Source organism: Odontomachus brunneus, unplaced genomic scaffold, assembly GCF_010583005.1.
Source record: "Odontomachus brunneus isolate Ranch 3 - 2012 unplaced genomic scaffold, Obru_v1 Obru_scaffold_090, whole genome shotgun sequence".
Classification (NCBI taxonomy): Eukaryota; Metazoa; Arthropoda; class Insecta; order Hymenoptera; family Formicidae; genus Odontomachus; species Odontomachus brunneus.
The window spans coordinates 111,562-134,432 of NW_022639540.1; the positions used below are offsets into that span (position 1 = coordinate 111,562).

A 22,871-nucleotide genomic window follows, 5' to 3' on the forward strand; every position below is an offset into this window, starting at 1 on the left:
GAGAGAGAGAGAGAGAGAGAGAGAGGGAGAGAGAGAGAGGGAGAGAGAGAGAGAGGGGGAGAGAGAGAGGAAGGGAGAGAGGCAGGGAGGGAGAGACGAGCGAAGATACACGAGCTTCGTTTCGTTTTCGGACACCCTCGGCAGCACGAGGGAGATCGATGCTGAAAATTAACATCCTACCGGCCTGAATGGCCGCAGCCATCGCGCCTCTGGTGATACAAGCCGAGCGCGTTCCACGTCGGGTGGCCGCGTTTTCCTCTTTTTTCCCGCAGAGTGAATACGTCTCGGACTAACGCGGGAGCCGCACGGATCCAGCAAAACGCTCAAACGTTACGATTCGCGCGGGAGAAAAGAGGTAATTTACGGTAAGTACCGATATATAACCTCAGCGAGATATTCTCAGGAGATCGCCGTTGGTGATTTTTTCTCCCTTCTTTTCCTTTTTTCAACGGGAGATCATATCGACGTAATGACGAGACGGTTTTAATTAAATTTTCCGCATTAATTCGCGGGAATTACAGCGGGGACGTTCAAATTGTGTGCGGGAATACGCGAATGTGTGTCGTCCGGGTGAAAACGTGACGACAGCAACGGGCACGCGACAGGCACGAGGTACAATCGTCGCGGAATAACGGAACAGCGAGGGCTGACTTATCGAAATCCGCCACTTATCGACGTAAGGCGGAATCGCTCGGCATGTAATATCGGTTATGACTGTCGCCAGTACAATGGATCGATTACTACCCCGTCCTTTTCGATATCCTTGCAATACTCGGATCGAATCGCTAAACGTTTATTGTCGCGCGTCGAACGCGAAGTCGGGATCTCCGCTGCCGTCTCCGCGAAATAATCGCGACAGACTCGCAGTGTGTCGCAATCCACCTTTAACGATAATCGCCGAATGGCCGATAATTGCCGCCCGGCAGCGTCATTCTGCCTCTTCGAATGACACTTTCGGAGAAACTTTGGACGAACAAACTTTGCCAAACACGACGCCGAGCCGGAGTCGATCTTTTCTTCCCACAGACTACCGCTCGATGCTCGAAATTATTGGCTGCGATCTAGTCGAATAATCGCACGCTTATCCTCAAAAACGACGAGACAACCGCCTCTTCCTATGGAGACAGATTCTTAAACGAATTCGTGCGATGGCGTTTGTCAACAGCTGAATTCAGTACAGCGGATCGAAGACTTGATTAGACTTTGCAAATATGTGGATGCTTGGATTAACGTGGTGTATGAATTTGGAATGATTTTAGTGTATTATTATACTATAGTTAAAGCATAAATAAATATTTGTGCAAAACCATAGAGTTGTATGTCTTGTAGCTTCTTAAAAAGAAAAAGAAATTTGTAGCTTCTTAAAAAGAAAAAGAAATTTTTTAAAATCACATATAAAACGATATCTCAAGCGACAATATTCCTGAATAAAAATCCTAATCCACGAACGAGCATGAGAATACCCCTAAATAAAAATCCTAATCCACGAACAAACGTGAGAATACCCCTTAATAAAAATCTTAATCCACGAACGAGCGTGAGAATATCCCTTAATAAAAATCCTAATCCATGAACGAGAGTCAGCAATCTCTCGCAGGATTGATCTCGAAGTCTTGTGTGTGTATGGGTGTACGTGTGTGTACGAACGTACGGGCTGAGCCAAAGACGGTCGCGCAAATGGGTCAGGTCACGCGCCGTTGCACGAAGAAAAGGGTGACCATCGTTTGGACGACCCCTTCGTGCGAACTGCGACGCGTCGATCAGCGCATTTTGCCGAGCGAACGCCGACGAATAAAGAGAATCATGTGTAACACGCCGATAGGGGTCTAAAATCGTACTCCTTGGAGAGAAAATCGCATAGAGAATTCTCAAAATATATTTAGCACCAGTTCGATTACCTGAAATAGTGATGGCTCCCTCACAGGAAATTTCTTGGAACCAAAATGGGATCCAGTTCGATGCCCCAAAATAATTATGGTCCGTATGGAAATTTCCTACATTTCCACGTTTAGCACAGATTCCAATCAGATTATCCAAATTTATTCCAAATAGATGTACCGTTTTGCGATACTAATTGGGAATCCCATTCATTCAACTATATACATGTATATAGTATACATGTATATGTATGTAAATTTTCTAAGATTGAATTTTTAGATCTATTTCGATTTCCCAAATAATTAAAGATGTGACTTCAAATAGAAAATCTAAAGACAGAAAAACAGTTACGAGAAAGAGTGAAAGGAAGAGAGGGGCAGAGAGTGATAGAGAAATAATTAAAACTTTCATAATTATGATTTATAAAAATTTAAGATCTGTTTTTTTTTTAAATATAGAATATTTATTCTTATTAAAAAAATATGTTTTTTTTTAATATACTGTTGTATGGCCATTCTTACTACATCTTATCGATAATTATAAATAATTACAATACACATGAATGTTTAATTTTATGCTAAAATTTTATATTTAAACAAAAAATATAATATATAGTATATTGTTTTATTCAATTCTGATCTATAATTTATTTCAAAAAAAGGTTAAAACATTTGAAACAGTTGGGTCTTTACCCTTTTTAAGTATTTATATTTGTAAAGTGTGCATAAATATTTAAAGCGTTTCAGATATTTCTATCAAAATAAATAAAAGATATAAATAAAAAATAAAACTTTGGTAAAATTTTCAGTATGGAAAATAAAATTTATCTGAGTTTTCCACTTAAAATTGTGCTTTTGAGAAATCGGAGTGAATCTCAATTAGATCCTAAGAAATCTTCTATGCGGGGGAAGCTCTGGTTAGAATATTTCAGACATGCAATTCTAAGTAGAAATCCCAATTATTTATTTTTCCAATATTATTTCTGATTTTTATTTTACACTAGAATTGAACAAAATGTATGTTAACTTTCATCAAATAATTTTATTTGTAACAATGAGTAAAATACTCATAATGTCTTAAAAATATTTTGTTCTTTTGATTTTTATTCTATTGAATAGAATGGTCGATAGAAAAATTCCTCGTTTGATAAAAGTATACTGATGTTTCTGCCTGCAAAGAAGCATCGGTCCCCATAGTATCTCTATTTCTAGACAGAGAACCCATGTTTGAAACAAGAATGGAATTCCCCAATGATATCATAGTGGGATAACAAATTTTGGGACAAATTTGATCATTCTAAAACGGAAACTATGTCGCATCGGAGGAAACTTTAAAAAATTCCCATGCGGCGATTTCGAGTCGACATTCGTACGCGAAAAAAAAGGAGGTTCATTGCAGTGCATCCACATCGATGAGCGATAACAAACGTTTTCGTTCGAGTTACCCGCCGAAGTGATAACCGGTGTCGCAAAACAAAATTAAACGGTACATCGCACTTTAAGCGGCCTCACACTCCGCGGATGTGATTTTTTGTTGCGTCTCACACGCGAATGTGCACACACTCGACACGTCGAACGGGCCGCCGTTCTGTTTTATTCATTGTCTGTTTACCGTGCCGAAATCGATGCCGATGGTCTCAGGCAGGAGAGCCGCGTTAAGACTCGCCGTTTGCACGAACGCTGCTGCCGCGGTAACGTTCGCGCGAACGTTCGACGCTTTTCCGACGCTCTCGCTGAAATTCGGGACGATCCGGTGATCCGGGCCGTTTAGAAAATGGAAACGTTATCGCGTTTTTCACGCCTTTGTTAATACCTACGTGTACTCGCGCGTACACACATATATACACACACACACACACACACAGCGGCGACGGGTCCACGGCGAAATAATGCTGCCAGGTTCAGGCGCGCGTTTCGATCTATAAATGCACACACGGGCAAGGCTGACCGCGAACAAGAGAGAGAAATATCACGGTATACGGACTGGCATTTATTTTCCAGTCCTTGTCGAATTGAAAAAAGGGCAAAAGGGGGAAAGAGGGGAGAGACATGGCCCGCTCTCTCGGCGTGCACGAGCCATACACGTATTGCGCCCACTTGAGCAGCTTGTAAGGCAAAATGTGCTTATCAGGAATCCATTGAAACTTGCACTACATGTAAATAGAAGTACTATCGAACTGCTCGTGCAATCAGAAAGAGATTGACCATTCGGCAGTTGAGATATTTGAAATTAAAGTTGACACTTTTTACGCTTGTGATTGGCGTGTTATTATTTAATTTCTATTTTTAATCTCTTGTAAACTAAATTAGGATTTTCATAAGAAATTACTATGATATTAAAAATTAAATACCGATTAACCCTTTAACAGCCAGTGGTATATATACGTACCATCTTCTTTAAAAAATCATAATTTCCATAAAAATTAACATATCGCCCTCGTTCTGGTCTTATTTGAAAGGAGAAGGATGTATCTATATATAAAAAATTCGATGAGTATGAGGGTTGCACCCCTCCAGCTATACACCCTATTAAAATTTGCAGAAATTGTGAAAAAATGAAGAACACCTATAACTTTTTGACAGAATTTTTTTTCCACCCTACGCCGATCTGTGACATCGGCATTTGGAGTGACATCGAAAGTGTATGCAAAAAAAATCCAGAAAAAAACCACCCCAACAGAGATGATACACCAAAATATACCCCGACTAAAGTAACGTTCCTGAAAACGGACATTTATTTCCAGTATATACATATTTTGTTTTGGAAAGATATCAAAATTACTTTAAAGAAGGTTTATTCGAAATAAAACCAGTTTTGGAGAACTTTTAGGGATGAAATCGAATATCATGAGTGTGGCGATTGAAAATTTGAAAGTAAATAGGAAAATCTTTCTAAAATAACGGAGTACTTCCCGAATATTAGTCCCCTTGCTTCTCACAAGTTGGAGTGCTTGTTTAGCGTGAGTCCCCTTGTCTCTCACGTATGGGGTGCTTGTTCAGTGTAAGTTCCCTCGCTTCTAATAATCTTTCTGGTAACCAAATTATTTTTCATTCATGGAATCTTTTGAAACAAGGATCAATGCAAAGAGGAACGTCGCAAGCCTTGCAAAGAAACTTTGAGCGTACTTCCTGTGTGTATATCCTTAGTGCTACACAATCAACATCTTCTCCGACTCTCTATTGTGATAGGTATATGCTTACCAACGTTAACGGTTCTCAATCTGGAACATTTGGCATACTTTTTTTCTTTTTCGCTAAGAAGCTCAATGACCTCCCGATTCGCTTTCGAAAAGAACAGTTTTCTAACAGTTGTTTAGCTAAATGAATGTGGAAATCCAATTGTTTCTGGCAGGAATCGGCATCATGGTGGACTCTGTACATGATGTATGAGTTAACAATGGCTAGATCAATGAGAAAATAGAAGATTCTATACCACCACTTCCGAGAGCGTATACCATCTCCCGATAGTGTATCTTTCCTTCAGTTGATCAAATTTGTCAACTCCTCCCATTATTGAGTTGTAAGATGCAACTGCAAGAGGACAAGAAACATTCTGTCTTGTGCCATCCTTGTTTTTTCTCAAAACTTTTGTTGTTTTAGGACTGTGCGCTGTTGACAAAAGTGTCACAGGTTTCGAACCCATCCATTTAATGGCTGTAACAATACCCTTACTTCGGAAATCAAAATCACCCCGCTGCATTTTCTTTTTCTCCATCATCATGGGTGGAAGTCCTTTTCGATTAGATCTTATAATGTCAACAAAAAAGATCCCATTACTATGTAGGCGAGACATGAGTCGCACCGTTGTAAAATAGTTATCAAATGCAACTAAAGTGTTAGATTGCTTCAAATCTTCAGTCAAATTCAATACTACACGTTCTCCTAGTGTGTCATTACCAAAAGTATTTAAATGTGACCTGTGTACCATATACTTCAAATTTGGAAACAAAACCTGTTTTCGAATCTGCTCGACACCAAACTTTATACCCTCTTTTTATAGGCTTCATTGGGTTATATTGCTTCAGTGAAGAGCGTCCTTTGAAAAGGATCATAGATTCATCCACTGCAGCTAGATTCGAAGGCTTATAAACCTCCTTGATGGCTTTATTCAGATTCTCAATGACAGGCCTAACTTTATACAACTTGTCATAGTTCGGGTCCTTTTTTGAAAGATTATTTTCATTATTATTCAGATGCATCATTGCAGTGATCTGCTTGAAACGGTTACATGTCGGATTCGAACTCCAATAGAGTTCTAATGTAGGGAGCTTATGAATTGCCATTAGAATATGCATTCCAATCCAAGCTTTATTTCTTTTAGAGTGATATCAGTCCATGCATCAGATGTTGGAATTCTTCGTCTTAGGTTGTGGGTTTTTTTGAGCAACGTAGATATTAGTTTGTAAAACAATTTCATTCATTAAATCTTCGCTGAAAATTGAAAGGAAGTAATTAATTTCAGACTTATTGTTTTCCAAATCTACTAAAACTTCTGGATTTTTTTCAATCACATCATAGAGAATCAATCCATCAACTTTTTCTGTCCAACCTTCATTGTTATAAACTTCAGGGTCAGGTGATTTAACTTCGTCACAATCTGAAACAGATTCATCGCTTGAAGAGGAATCGTTTGATCCATCTTCATTTAATAGAAGATCACTTTCTATCTCTAAATCATCTGGATCAGATGGAATTTCTGCACAGTCATCAGGTATCTTTCGACATCTCTTTCGCAATTTCATTCCGGTCGGTTCTAATTATAAAAGAATATAAAACAATATTGGAGGATATTGGAAGACACCACTGGGAAGTATGAAACTTATTCAAGTATACTGCAATAATATTGCGCATCTGACGTGCGCACGTATTAATACTATGTCAGTTTGGATTGAACGATTTTTTTTTATTTAGCTTCTTAGCCAACTTTAAGAGTGTGTATGAAGTAAAATAAATGAGCATTAAATAATTGCTAGTCAAATTACAATTTTCTGAATTCTACAGATACTTTCACTTTAGAGGTTGTTTATGAGGGTAGGAATGCTCCGCAAGGTTCTCATTTCAAATATACGTATTTCTCAATACTTATTCTTCCATTTACAGCAATAGGAAACAACAACAACAAAAATTACAATTTTTTAAGCATCAGGGATGGTTTTTTCATCTAAGGGTTGCTTTAAAGAGCAGGAAAAATTTGAAAATTCATTTTCCCCACATTGAACACCTCTGTATTCAGATCCAGCATGTTTTGAATATGTCAAATTACTATAAAAAAGTCGGCCGTTAAAGGGTTAATTCAAACCAATTTCAGAATCATTGACTGTTTTGGAAAATATAGCGCTGGAAGTTTCATATATAATTTACAGTAATACTCGAAATATATAAATATATATATATATATATATTTAAACACTTATATATCTCTGCGCATCTCTATTAGATCGATTAATGCGCGAATGAAATATCGATCCTTTAAGACCCAGAGCATATAATTATGTACATTCTCTTACTTTGGATCCTCTTCAAATCCTTTATATTAGCAATGTAATGATTCCGTTGATATAATATCAATCCATCCTAAAACTATATTCTTTGTCCCAAACAGTAAAACAGTAATTTTCCCGTTGAAAAAACCAATATAGTAATGAAATTGTAGAAAGTTTTTCACGAACAAAAAGTAAGAAAATTTTCCGAGTCGAAATTTTGATCCTATTTTTAGCCTCACTATTCCATTTAACAGCTATTTTGACATTAAAGAAAGTGAAAAGAAAAATTTCGGACATCAGCAGAGTCAAAGTAGGAACAAATAGCATCATTAGAATTAAACCTACTTTGCTAATTTAGCTACTACTGCGTTGTTGAATTCAAGACTCAATATAGAGCCAAAATTTTAACTCGGGTTTTGTTCTCAAATCTTTATCAATGTCATCTTAAAGTACAAACGCTTTTGACGCTTTTGTTTTCATTTTATCATGATTATATAAAATTTATTAACTTCTGTAAGTGAAGCATACATGCAAACACGAATATATATAATTAAAACATTTAGAAAATTATGCCTCTCGACGGTCATTTTTGTTCGAAGCACAAAACTCTTCATCAGGAGCATCTTTCAAGACTGTTTTATGAAGACAAGAATTTTACTCGAACGGGATCGATGCTTGGGCCTTAAATGGTTAATACGAAAAAAAATATAATATTTTTTTTCGAGTTTGTAACATTGTGTATATATATCCATTTCAACTTTCTTTCAAATTAACATTTATTTAACATTTATTACTTAGTGAAATAAATCTATAGAAACGTAATTGTGTTCGATGAATAATAAGTTTACATTGAGAAAAAAAATATTTAAGAAATATTTATTCGTGATGATATTAATAATACATTTAATTATGCTAACATAACTTTTTCAAATAAGAAAATATATACATTTTCTTAAAAAATCTTAGCTTTTCACGAAAGCAATTGTTTACTCTATTTAAGTAAAAGCTTTTCGATTTAGTAATAGATATGTTATTAGTACTCACCGCAAATATAAACATTTTTTAAATTTTCCAAATATTTTTTCTCTCAGTGTATAAGTGATTTCTTTGATGCTTTACAAATTCCTTAATCTTTCGACGTGCCAATCTCGTCGATACATCATCGCGCTACTCTCTCGTAGTTCCCCCAGCGAACGAAATGAGATTTTGGCGATTTTTGTTCCACTCTCGAAAGCCACACTGGTCGGCATGACTTGGCAGAAGCGCGGATATGCCCGGTTCGAGGCATGCGGGAAACAATCGTTAATTCAATGATCGGCGAGCGCAGGTGCAAGGACGCTCGTTTATATCGGACTCGAATGTATGGCGAGCCGTTTGCGATAGCCGATCGTAAATGCTGCGATCATCCCAAACAAAGGCAGCCACATCTCCACAGACTCGGTATGTCAGCTCGAGGCCCTTATCGATTAGCTGTACGATCCGACTGTTGTAAATCGACTGTTCGCCCCCTTCAAAATGTAATCGAGGGCCTTAGCGCGGCAATTAATCGAGATTTGGCTTATGACTCACACCTAATCGTCCCGAGGCAAATCTTCATTGTTCAGCCGGATCAGCGATTTGCGCGCGGATCTGTCGAGTAGAAATGTAACTAGTCGACCTAAACCAAAAGCTAGTATAGACTAGATTAAAAATTTTTTAGTTCGTCACACTAATTCATCACTGCTTGATTATTCACTGAAATGTAGAATCGGTTTTGTGCCGTTATCTAGAGATTACATATATGCCAGAGAATATGACAGAGTCGATGGCGTGCTCTGTCTACTCTCAGAGATACATAATCTAACTACTATATCATAATCAACATTTCAAAATGAAGTAATAGGTCAAAATTGAGGTTACATTAATTTCACGAAAATGTCCAAAAAGCAGGATTGAGCGTAACATTACTGGCTACTTGGTTTTTCATTACTATGGCTTTTCATTTCATACTATAATTCTCATTTCATAACTGTATTTCTGTCGTTCTGTGATTTTCATCTCATAACTGTAATTCCGTTTGTTTAATCATCAGTTAGCTGATTTATATATTATTAAGCCACTAAGAGAAGTGAGCATATTATATCACTGACTAGTATATTAGATATAAATTTACTATCTCGTGGCTGGACACTGACGAGGTTTAATTTCCACTAAGGCTAAAACTTACTAGGCTTCACACATAAATTGCCATAATATAAGACTTACCGTAAGAATTGACGAGTCACGTCGAATCGTAAGGTCGTTATTTTTATGAATACTTGGTTGGTCAATTCTTACGATACGTCTTACGTTACTGTTATATGAATTTAAGGCGTGAAGGGCCTTCACACACAAATTGCCTTAATTGTAACGTAAGACGTACCGTAAGAATTGACCAATCACGTTAAGAATCGTCAAATCGTAAGGCCGTCATTTTTATAAATATTCGATCATAATTGGTAAATTCTTACGGTATGTCTTACGTTACGGCTACGGCAATTTGTGTGTGAAAGCCTGCAGCCCCTAATGTCGGCCTGCAGTTCTTCGGGTTACGGACGGCGATACGAATTGTCACGCGCAGCGATACAAACGTCCCGCGGGACGTGACCGTAAACGTCGCGGTATTGGCGGCTGCACGCGGTAAACGCACGCGCGTTTTTACCATGAAATATTCAGTCATACGCGCACACGGACACGTGTGGCAGTGTGTAAAAATAATTGAATGCCTGAATGGAGTGTATTTACTTACGGAGTGAACGAGGAACGCGCACGGTACGCGAATGTAAACGAGGCCTTTTCGATCGGCAAACACTATGCGGGCCTCTTTGAAGCGCCGTCCTTGGTCGCGTTAAATACAACGAGCTTTCGCGCCTCGATGCCGCATAAGCGAGGATGTCCGAATTAGCATTGCGATGAATGCGATCGAATGACGTGACGCGCGCGCTAAACGTTCACGGGCCTGACGCCAATAATTTAGAACGAAGGGTATCACAGACACTGTCGCTCTTCCTCTCTTCCTCTCTCTTCCCTCCCCACTCTCTTTCTCTCTCTTTACCTCCTTTTCCTACGCTTCCAATCTTTGACGAATAATTTATTAACGGGCGGCTATAGCCTGAGGCACGACCCGGCGATCACGTTCGTCATCGATAGCTATTTTTGGACGTATCCGAACACAGTGAAAATTTAAACCAATTAAGCCGTAAGGGCGCTCGATACAAAATTCCAGCGAGCGGGACTTTTATCGGGCTCGCATAGCACAGGTGCAACGCCAATATAATACTTTGCATATTTATCGCGAGGCTAACTCGGCGCGAAATATTATTCGCCAATCAACGAGTCCCCGTGCGCTCTACACACAGGAAGGCATCAATCCTCGCCTGAGGGAAAGCAGCTATCTCAATTTACCTTCTTTCTCTTAAATGATTATTTTCCATAGAAAATATTTTTTTTTAATAATAATCTTGAGATATACTCATTGCAAATTTCAGGAAAGTTTAATATCGTGTACTCAACAGAAAACTTTATTTTTTTTACAAGAATATTATAAAATAAATATTATAAAATAAATGTCGGTTCGATTCTACAAACAAATCGAATTTATCTTTTAATTTAGTATACTTGATAGAAATGCTGAATTTAGGCTAGGATCTACGGCGGTATTCATAGTCAGATCTTGTACTTAAGATCGTTCTCAGTTCATCCTCAGATGCTGTACAAATCATTTCACCAGATACGGGACATCTGAAAATGGACTTAAGGCAATGTCAAATATAAGACCGGACTATGAATACCGGCCACAGAATGTATTTTGAATAAACATGATCCTTGTGATGAACTTATGATAGACTTGTGGATGCATAAACTTACAAACTTACTTAAAACAAGTAACGTTCACTTGAATGCAATATGCATTTTTCTATGTAGACAGAGACAGAAAAATATCACTTTACTGCTGAGAGAAAAGCGATTGCTCATTTTATCTTCTTTCTTTTAAGTAATAATTGTCTTTAACAAAGAATATTTTTTCAACATTAGTCTTAAAATTACAATCATGACATCACACATTTGAGGAAAGTTCATTATCGTGTACTCAAAAGAAGAATAGATTTTCTTTAATCAAACTTACACAAAAAAATCAATAACAGCCCACGCAAGATGTTCGTCACAAAACACGCTACATCCACAAACGAACCAAGAAATGAAGCACTGAACACCTTAAAAAATCCAACTTTGTTGGAGTGCTATTATTTCTTGATCTTAATTCGCGGGTGGAGCGATTGTCTCACAATCGATATCCTTCATGGGCTCTTATTGGCTTTTTTAACTTAATTTTGAGTGCATCTGAGAATCTGCTAATTAATCAAGTATTTATTCTGTTTATAAGAATATTATAAAAATTCGTGGAAGAAAAAATTGGTTCGATTCTATGTAACAGACAAACCAAATTTTTGCCTTAATTTAATATTCTTTGTTGGAGTATTAAACCTGCTAGGATTCAGAATGTATCTTGGTGCTTGTGATGAGCTTATGGCAGATTTGCGGATGCGCAAACTTGTGAAATACACGAAACGAATAACACTCGCTCGAATGCAATATTTTTTTTCTGTGCGTACATGTAAAAAGTCAAAGAGGCGTCGGGAAACGCCGCCCTTTACGCATCACGAGTACAGTGTGCAGCGTGCATTAAGGGCCTTTCGCCGTTGCGATCAATATAGCATGCATGTTGCAGGTCCGACAAACAAGCGATATAACATGTATGCATGGCGGGACCGTTTCACGGCTACGCTCGGTGACGCGTTCGTGAAACCGCGTCATCGACGACCGGCTGGTCGACGCGCACCCTCCGAAAATGTGTGCACCGTCCTTATTTCACGCACATTTCCAGAGCTGGCTCGTCAACATAGACGTAATGTGACCGATGCTGTCTAATGTGTGACCTGACAATCCGCGGGTAGAGTGAATCCACGGAAGCTCCCCTTCCAATGTGCTTCCGCGTACGATTCCTTCTACGTGAGTGTCAAGCCAGTTTCTCCTCGCACGACAAGGTGGTCGAACGACTTAACTTTTAAACTAAATGGGACGGTGCTCTTTCCGCGTTTCCCTTCTTAACGTAAAAATTGCATGAAGGTTATAAGTATCGGAGGTCACATGAAGCGCAATAATAACTCGTCATATGTGGAATAATAAATATACATATATATCTCCCGAATGAGACGAATTATCGACGACTGGGAAAAATAGCGTACCCGTTAAATCTGCCCCAGGTTGGAATGATTCAAATATAACTCGTTGAATTTTTAGAAATTATTCACTGCTTCTTACCGCAAATTTGCGAATTTATTAGTTGAGCTCAGCCGCAAAGTCTCTCACTTGTCGAGGAATTAGGGACATCTAAGTAGCGAGAACGAATTTCCTCTCGCGCGCTGGAATTTTTTAAGAATCTTGAATATTTGTCTGTCTGTCTGTCTGTCTATCTGTCTGTCTGCAGGAAGCCGCGGGCTTTTATTAAACGCTCGCGTAATTCTACATTTAAAAACTACTTTATCCGTCGAGCTTTCGGAAATTCCGTGACTCATCTCAGGAATATGTCGTCGGAATGAGTTTTCGCAAGCACGCCGGTTCAGTTCGCCCGCGGCGCCACTATTACACAAGAAAGTCGACTATCAATTCTGCAAGCCAACACGCGTAGAAAATAAAATCGCGTCGGATAAGATCGCGATTGCGGGACGGGAATTCTGCCGAGATAATATTCGCAACACGATCGTTTTGATGGTCGACGAGTCGACAGGTTTCCTTTACCGACCGAATCTACGACGCACTGGGATTAGATCGCAACAGATTTTCGCCCGATACCCACACAAACGATTGGCTATTGTCGCGACAAAGAGAAATTTCAGTCCCTAATTTGCATTTGCGGTGAAATTGCGTTGCCGGCGAAAAAAAATCCCAAAGAGCTGCGTTTCGCGTCACTCCACCGCGGGGCCGTTCTTAATTGGACTCGATCGAGCGTTTATTAATGTTCGTTTAGAATTTCGTGGAAACTTCGTTATCGCCGCTAGTCGCCCGACACGTTCGTGTCACGACCGTTCCAATCGTCGCGTCTGATTTTCCGAATGTTTCAACTGTCTATTTATGCGATTCATTTGCTATATATCGCGGACGAGGATCCGCATCGACGATATCTCGTCGCTTTGGGAATAAGATGGAAGAGCCAATCCTCGGACACATTTAATCTGTACATTGCTATTGTTCTGGTCTTTATATAAAAACACGATATATTTAAATATATTATATATTTATTAGAAATATTTAAACGTTTAACATCAATTGTATACGCATATGTGTGGTATATATACATATATTCCCCATGTTGAAAGTTTAAATACTTATATTTGAGACTATCGTTGGATCGTCAAAAACGGGAAATAACAAGCTGAAAATTCTCGCATGCTATTTTCAAATAAAATGAATATTTGAATGAATGAAAGAACATTTTAGATCACTTACTTGCAAAATGCCTCGAAAAGTATTCTTTTTCTTTTACAGTCAACAAATAGTTGTAAAATCAAAAATAAATAAATAGTTGTAACATCACTAAATTGTAAGAAAAAGTTAAAGAAAAGGGTTGCATGTCACGTTAATTTTACGGTTCATTCACTGACTGTCAAAAGAAAAGGATGATTTTCGGAGTATTTTGCAAGGATGCTCAAATAATCTAAAGTGTTCTTTCATATGAACATATTTTTATTTAAAAATAGTGTGCAAGAATTTTAGGTAAGCGTTTTCTCGCTTCTGATGTTATCAGTTAAGAGTAGCGTGGCGTTACTCTTAACTGATGACATCAGAAGCGAGAACTACCAGCAGCCTTAAATACGAATATTTAAATTTTCAACGTAGAATATATGTATATATTCGATATATGTATATATATATATATATATATATATATACATGTATATATATGTTGAAAGTTGAAATATTTTTTTTTTCTTCCGGGATATTTTATAATCGGTCCAGCTGGACCATAAGCGAATGAGTTGTGCTAATCTTGGTTTTTAGAGGTGAATCATCCTTTGATTTTCATCGTCATAAATATTACAAAATTTAAGTAGTTATTAAAAATCGACTAAGTCCGGAACTCTCCTTCTTTTAAGTCATCTGTTTGAGCTTCAATGAGTAAGTCCTGTGCCAGGACTTTTCGTGCCTTTCAAGTCTACTGCGGTATCTCACACTGGACTGTTGTATTATATCTCTTATAGTATGTATTTCATCATATTCATGAACTTCACTGTTGCGGACAAACCACGGGGCGTTAAATATGACGCGTAGGGCTTTATTTTGAAAGCGTTGAATTACTTCTATGTTTGAGGTGCTTGCTGTTCCCCATAACTCAAGTCCATAGGTTCAGACTGGTTTTAATATATATTTATATATTAGTAACTTATTGTTGAGTGTGAGTGAGGATCGTCTGTCAATTAGCCATCCTAGTTTACTGAGTCGTAAGTTTAATTCCGCTCGTTTTGACTTAATGTAGTCTCTCCACGTAAGGCGGCGGTCAACATACATTCCCAGGTATCTTACTGTAAAGATCACTGGTAGTTCTTGATTTTAGAATCGTACTATTGGGCAGTTTCCTCTTCTTAACGTGAAGATAATGTTGTTAGATTTGTCAGGACTCGCCTTGATCCGCCACTTATTTAACCATTGTTGTATTGCATCTAATTTTTTCTGCAACTTTACGGAAGCTTCCGCAGCGTTAGCATGGATCGCAATTATTGCTGTATCGTCAGCATATGTGGCAGTCATTATCTCTTCACTTTCTAGTAGATCAGCAGTGTATATAGTATACAAGACTGGGCCAAGGACCGATCTTTGTGGGACTTCTGCTTTTATTTCATAGAAGTTGGAAAGTTCGTCCTGCTGCTTCACTTGGAAGATTCTTTCTATCAAATAGCAGTTTAGCAATTGGTACATTTTATTGGGCAGGTTTTTTTTAATTTGTAGAAGAGGTCTTTGTGCCAGACTCTGTCAAAGGCTTGTTGTATGTCTAAGAATACGGCCGAGCAGTATTCTTTCCTTTCGAAAGCTGTTGTGATTTTATCTATAATCTTGTATACTTGTTCTGTAGTCGAGTGTTTCGTTCTGAATCCGAACTGATGGTTCGGGATTAAATTCTTTTTTGCAAGTATTAGCTTCAGTTTGGAGAGGACTTTTTCGAAAAGTTTTTAGATGACCGGTAGAAGACTGATTGGACGATATGACTTAATATCATTAGAAGGCTTACCTGGTTTTAGACATATTATTATAGTTGCGACTTTCCATTGGTCAGGGAAGTAGGCCGTTCTTATTATGGCATTAAATAGCATAGTCAAGTATATTATTACTTTTTCTGGTAATCTTTTTAGAAGCTCTGATCGTAGCCTGGAACTTTCTTTAAATTCCTTTATCGTTCTTACAACTTCTTTAGTAGTAGTAGGATTTATAACAGTTTTGGTTTGAGAGGACTATGCTAAAAGTGCATCGATATCGTCTTCATTGTATCCTGTTACTATTGGATTAGACTGAAAACATTGTGTTAGGAATTTTGCGTACTCATTGGCTTTTTCTTTATCAGTTTTAGCCCAAGTTCCGTCCCCTTTTCTTATAGCGTGACGTTACTCTTAACTGATGACATCAGAAGCGAGAACTATCAGCAGCCTTAAATACGAATATTTAAATTTTCAACGTAGAATATATGTATATATTCGATATATGTATGTATATACATGTATATATATGTATATGTATATTACGTTGGAAGTTGAAATATTGAAAGACCAAAATAATAAGTATGTCCAGAATTACGTTTTTGGACATTGGTGCTTTCTACCTTACATATCCCACGTGCAATATTGTCACGAAGAAGAAGGAAAAACGTGTCTTCTCGAACATAGCGAATCTACATTTCTCCGCGTGTGAAATATGTAGAAGGTCGCAGGTGCAGCATTCCTTGTATCAATCTTCGCGACTAGAATGGACTCGTGTAGAATAGCAGCGAAATCGCGACATCGTCCCATGGAGAGAGCTTCAGCTACCACCCACGATGTGGGGGGTGTATTAGTACATAGAAGCATGCTGTGGGGCGACGCGACGTGACGCAAAACGCGAAAGGAAACGAAAAGGTCGTGGAAGTGCGCTTTCCGCGCCATTAAGGTCATTTTACAATTGTGTAAGCGTGATCGTAAGTGATTATAAGTGATTATGACAACCAGTCAGAATAAAGCAATCAATGAATAAAGCACTCTGATTGGTGGGCGTTTTGGTTCATACTCTCTTAAAGTGAATCAGTGAAACATCGTTGAAAGCAGTAAATATATACCGATTTGCAGCTATAAGTACAGCGCTGAAACTGCTCAGTGCTATACTTACAACTGATATCAGTGACTATTCACTGATTCACTTTAAAAGAGTGCGCTTACGCAATTGTAGAATAGCTTTTACGTGTCGATATACGTACACATATACATATATACATACTGTTTCTCTCGAAACGCGCGGAAGAGACGCGTCGAGACGAACAGACGCACATACTCACATGGCACAGGCATATACGGGCACACAGAGACACGTACAAGCGCACATCGACATAACCAGCGTGCCGCTAAGCGCAAAAGCGAGCCAAGAAGCTGCAAGCGAGAGTGATAGAGTGTGGAGTTGGTATACCGGCGCGGGACTGACCGTCGTGGAGCGGATCGATCGTGTGGATCATAAGCTGCAGCAGGCCGTGCCGGAACTTGGCGTGGCTCTCCCGTGTCGAATGAGAAGACGAGCCCCCTCCGTGGCCGCCCTGTTCGCAACCTTGTCCGGTACCGGTGCCGCCAGCACCGCTGCTGCTGCCACCCCTGCTGCTGCATCCGGCCTCCCCGGGCGCCGGTATCCCGCTGCTTCCGCACGCACCCGACACACCACCCACGCTCGTCTCGCTACTGTTGGTCGCGTTCGGATGCTGCTGGAACACACACAGACGCCATTTCGGCGCTCAATGGATGCTTCACGATTCGCCTTGTTCTCAAACGTTTGTCGTCAAACTCTATTATTGTGTGTGCAAGAGAGTGTGGGATGCGTGCACGTGTGTGTGTGGGTTTGTTTGTTGGCGTACGCTTGGGTGTGTATATATGTGTGACAGGTTGGGAGAGCGGATGGTAGTAGATGATGGTTTCACCGGAAGCGGGACCTCGGGACTTCTCCGTTTCAGGAGAGTCCACAGATGCATGGGGGATTGTAATTAGCTTTCCCTCCGTCGCGACGCACGACGACGTGGGGCAACACCCGAGGGATAACGCGTTGTTATCCACCCCACACACGCCGCGATATCTCGCTGATTGATTTTTGCAGCGCGCCATTCGCGTTGCACAACTGCTGTTATTTTATTCAGCGACAAGTAACTGTTGCGGACGCGCGACACGCGCTTACGTTATTATTACGCGCACGCATCATGTAACTAATTCGATCGCGGCTAATTCAGAACGTTTATAATTAGCGGCGCGGTTGTGTCAGGTTTCTAATCAGGCTCGTTATTGTCGCAATAACGACCTCCCGCGGAATATAAATTTGCAGGTGCGCGTCGGTCGGAGAGAGGCGACCGCTGGGATTAAAACTTGCTTCGTAACCGCGGACACTATCGTGGTCAGAACATAATTAACACTCTCGGTGGCTGTCTGGTAACAAACGCTACCGCGATATTTAAGCAACACGCGGTTGTGTACTTAGACCTAACGCTGGTGGCGGCGCATTCCGTCGCGCGCCTGTTTCGCTCTGCCTTATTCACGAGCAAATTGACTCTGTTACTTCGCGAACGAGCCATGCCAAACTCTCCTACCTACTCAATCCTGTCGGCTCTTTTCCTGGCCGATTTTGGTCGACTAGCCATAAAAAAGTGACGTGAGCAATTTCTACTCAGTGAAAGCTCGAGAAGCTCATTCTCTAATATTTATTTCATCAACCACTTAAACTCAACCAGAAAATCAGCTAGAAAGTAGTCAGTAACTAGTCAGAAATTTTGGTTACTGTTCAGTATTTGTCCAATATTACTGTCTAGATCTTACTTAGTTTGGCTGACTCTTCGATAATAAATAGACAGAGAAACTAGTCCGCATTTCTAGAGAATTATTATCAATCTACTAACTAGCTAGTTTCTAAATTGTTTTCTTTTTAATTGCTAATACATTGCTTAATGATTCAAAGGATAGCTTTCCGATCTTATTCGATAGAATTATTCATTCTCAACAGAAATTCGACCATTTTAGAGTTAACCATTAAATTTCGGCAAAGAATAGCTATTGAAAAAGACCGAAAAATAATCGAAACATTTATTCCTTAAAAATATATTTTATATGTAATATAAAATGACGCGGAAATATTGAATATACTTGCATTTGTATAAAAAATATATATATTTTTTATCTCTTTTTATATATTTATATTTTCATTTTATTTCCGTGTTTTGACGATTACACTATGATGGTCATATTCATGAACAAAAATTAATAAAACCAAGAACTTTAATTTTACACTGTCCAATTTTATTGTAGTGAATATCTACAAAATATTATAGTCAGAATATTGTTAGTTTTAAAATTAACTATTATTAATTTCTTTTTATTAATATCTGGCTAATTTTGGAAATTCTTTTGAAAATAACACATTTGGATTTGTAGCGCTGTTGTTTCATTTCCGCGAGGCCTATCGAACGCGAACTGCGTCCGATACACATACACATGGAAATGCTGCTCAACAATGCGTAGTATAACGAAATAACGCGGGTAAGATCGTCCTGTGTCGTTTAAGTTTGTCGAAGCGTTGCAACTCGTTCTTATTCAATTGTTATCTTTCACTTTCAATTGTTATTCTTTCTTCTTCTCACCTTCGTTTCTCACAGGATAAAACGGAACTCTCTCTCCTTCTCTCTCTCTCTCTCTCTCTCTCTCTCTCTCTCTCTCTCTCTCTCTCTCTCTCTCTCGCGGTATTTTTATTGAAAAACGACGGCGAGGTATTGTAAAATCCGATGGACGGGCCACGAAGTTTCGTTTGGCGCGCATTAGCGAATCGTCTCGCAATAACTTCCACGGCGCAGCGAAATAATGATATTACCCGGAACGACATTGTGCCAGTCGCGGTCGTCGCATGTCGCGGCTTGTATAAATATTCCACGGAATAAGCCACCGGTGCAATATGTTAAATACGCAAGTGTACAGTTCCGATATGTACAGGACATGCGCGAGACCTGGTGAAAGAGAAAGCCGTCTTTCTCGAAAGAATCGGATTCGATCGACCCGAAGTCTTGCTTCTCTTCTTCCCTCACGAAAAATCGTCGGCGAAGAAACTCCGCAACGACTCTTCGATTTGCGATTCGTTAAATTTTCCAGCGAGTGTCGTGTCCACATTCAAAAAAAGATGTAATCTTATTATCCTAAGCGGATATTCTTTTATGTATGGTCTCGAGAGAGGGATTCCTGTGAAACTAGAAGGAAAACATTCTAACATCAGGAAAAAGGAACTCTGATTGCAAAATGTTGTTTCCTACAATCCCGTTGTCTTTTTTTATGCAACTATTACCTTTACCGTATTATGTATTCTTTGCTTATCTATGCTTCACGTACATATTTACTATTCCGAGATTTAATTAAATCGGTTGTGTATCGCGTTAAATAAAAAATTTCCGCGATTGGATGTGAGTTCCCGCCGTGGAAAGAGTAGAAGCAGTGGATCTGACGAGAAAGTAATGATAGAGATACTTCTGAAAAAAGAATCAACACGAAGTGAACGTGTTTTAGTTACAAGATTAGTATCAAATGATACTTCAGTAACAAAATACTCCTTGTGATATCCTATTTTATTTAGATTAGTATCAAGTAATACTTCAGTAATAAGATATTCCTTGTCATATCTTATTTTATTAAATAAAGCTTATTACCATATTCTAAGCAAAAATTACCAGCAGATTATTCTTTTTTTTTTTTTGAAAACTGAACTATTAATTATAGATCAACTATATAAGTTATACACGAAAAGAATATTATAGTTTCTTTTCGATTTTATTAAATTTTTCTAGTAGTCTAGAAATAGACTGTCAGTAAGGTCTTGCTAAGAAACATACTAAATTTCGCAAGAAATATAACAAAATTTGTCAGAAACATAGTAAATTTTTTACTAGCGTACTTTAACAGCGTACTTCACAGTTTCTAAAATATAAATGGCAAATATGGGATGAAACAATAGTCAATTACGGCAGAATGTCGATCTATTCCTTGATTACGAAATTGTAGAGCAATATTTACTATAACATTCTCTCCGTGTATCTCATTCTAACTTTTTTTCCTTTTGAATCAAAAGAAATATATTTATTTGAAGCAGAATACTCCCCTGATGGGAGAAATTTTTGTTAAGAGCAAGATTTGTATTGTAAATAAGAAACGAAATCCTTTCAAGTTTTAGAATATTTTCCTTTTTTTAAAAGAATCCTCTGAGGACTGTATATAAGAGGATATCCTCTAAGAGTGAGATTATATTCTTTTGAATGTATATCCACACGCTTATACGTTGGAGGTGGATGTCACTCGTGAATACGGAGTTGGTACTCCGAGGAAAGATAGTGCAGAAGGAGGTAGTTTTAGTCTGTTGTAATTTCATTAGAGAATGGAACTAATATAGCCTGTAACGCATTATAGTTCACCGCGCGACGAAGATGTTTCGCGAAGATTGTGTTAGCCGATAATGTTATTGTAGACACACTCTGTGCTCAGAATATACTGTGTGACGCCTCTTTACAAAATGTTATAATGTATAATTGAATCGAACGGTCTTAAGTGTGCGCGTTGTGCGCGCATGTATGTCTGTGTCTAATTTCATCTGAAACATGCTGATCTGCCATTCCAGAGAGACTATTATGACATTAAATCTAAAACAGTTCAGAGATCGAGTCGCGAGCGTGAAGCGCGGGACGACAAAAGTGATAAAACAAGAAGTGTAACGGCTGTTCCGACATAAAGAGGAGGAAAAAACAAACAATGCAATATTTAATCCGCGCACGAGGTATTTAAAACTGTTTCGCGCATTGTGCGCGCTCTGTATTTTAAACTACAATCGCCATTGTGCTATCTGCGAGTCAGTTTCTGCTGTGGGACGTAGGACGACGAGCTTTTCCAGTGGGCGCTGCGTGTGGGTTTTGCCATCAATGGCGGATACCTGCCGATGATACGAATGCAGATAGGTACAAGTCTGAAGCGGTAAAGCCGAGAGAGAGAGAGACCTCGGCGGCGCCCAGCCGGCGCGACGCAGCCGCCGAGAGCTGCTGCGACAGCGGAGATACGGGTTTCTGCCGTTGTCACTCCGTTGTCGGGGTAATGAACTTTCTAATTACCAGAGGCGTCTGCGGATTCCGATTTGAATTTCGAGACAGCGTGTAACCGCAGAAATTATGGCGAAATTGTCGCGCACCGCCCGGTGCTGCGACGACTTTCGCGGATTAGTTCTCAAATATTTAAGGGAAGGTTACAATTACGCGCGTGGGCGCGCGGCGCGTAATCCGTATTATTAAATCTGAAATCCTATAATTACGAGTCGCCTTCCGCGCGCGCGAGCACCGCGTCGAAATTAGCGTCGCTCCGCGAGTCGGGGCGATAAAAAATTTAACGCGGCGGATAATTATAGAGCGAGGTAAGAGATTATGCGCTGTATTTCATGCGTCCCGGATATCCACGAAGTGTTGTCGCATTTCCTGGCTCGCGAAAAACATGTCTCGTATGGACATTAATAAACTCCATATCCATTTTGTGGTTAACGTGACTCGCATCGAGATGACCAGTCGCTGACACTTTTATTCTGATTAACACCAATATAAACCAGTTATGAACCGCTTACTAATTATCGTCGTTCCGAACGCCACTCCCATGGCGTTCAAAATTCCGCGATAAAATCACATAATTGCAAAACATTTCCCAGAGAGAATAATATAATAACCATTTTGGCTGGCTGTGCATTCCTACGCTGAAATAAATTTCAGTTCGTGCAGCTGTATAGGAACCGGACGAAAAACTCGCTGACGAGAAATAATATCACTGTTACTGCAATCGAAAACATTTGTCTGAACATTCAGCATTAAAACTCAGTTGAGATAATTGAGAGCAATTGGCGCTAAGCAGAAACTTCCTACAAGAATCTTTCTGTAACCATACAACCATTTTCCTACAACCATTTTCGTCTGGTTTTTTATCTAGTTTTTTATCTCCAAGTAACAAAAAATTTAGTTACACTAACTGAGGTATCTTGCCGTGTAGAAAAATTGACATATGCTATCAATCAGTGGTGAAATATCTGCCATCCAGTATCGAGTCATTACCGGCAAATAAATTGAACTTCCGCAACGTGGGTTATCATTTTTCGTGACTCTGTTTTTTTATATTCATACAGGCTAAACATATAAGAAACGAAATTCTTTCAAATTTTAGAATATTTT

At 39.0% G+C, this 22,871-nt stretch overlaps 1 protein-coding gene across 6 annotated transcripts in view; it reads right to left on the reverse strand.

Annotated features, from left to right (window-relative positions):
* The window catches only part of LOC116848145 (sodium/potassium/calcium exchanger Nckx30C), a 110,940-nt gene that overhangs the window by 40,996 nt on the left and 47,073 nt on the right, over positions 1–22,871 (reverse strand). For 2 of the 6 annotated variants that reach the window (XM_032823943.1, XM_032823946.1), the window contains one exon: positions 17,081–17,363. In XM_032823943.1, coding sequence (XP_032679834.1) covers positions 17,081–17,363 — 283 coding nt within the window. Of the gene's footprint in view, positions 1–17,080; positions 17,367–22,871 lie in introns of all 6 variants that reach the window. The other 4 variants (XM_032823942.1, XM_032823945.1, XM_032823948.1 and 1 more) reach the window with 3 other exon arrangements.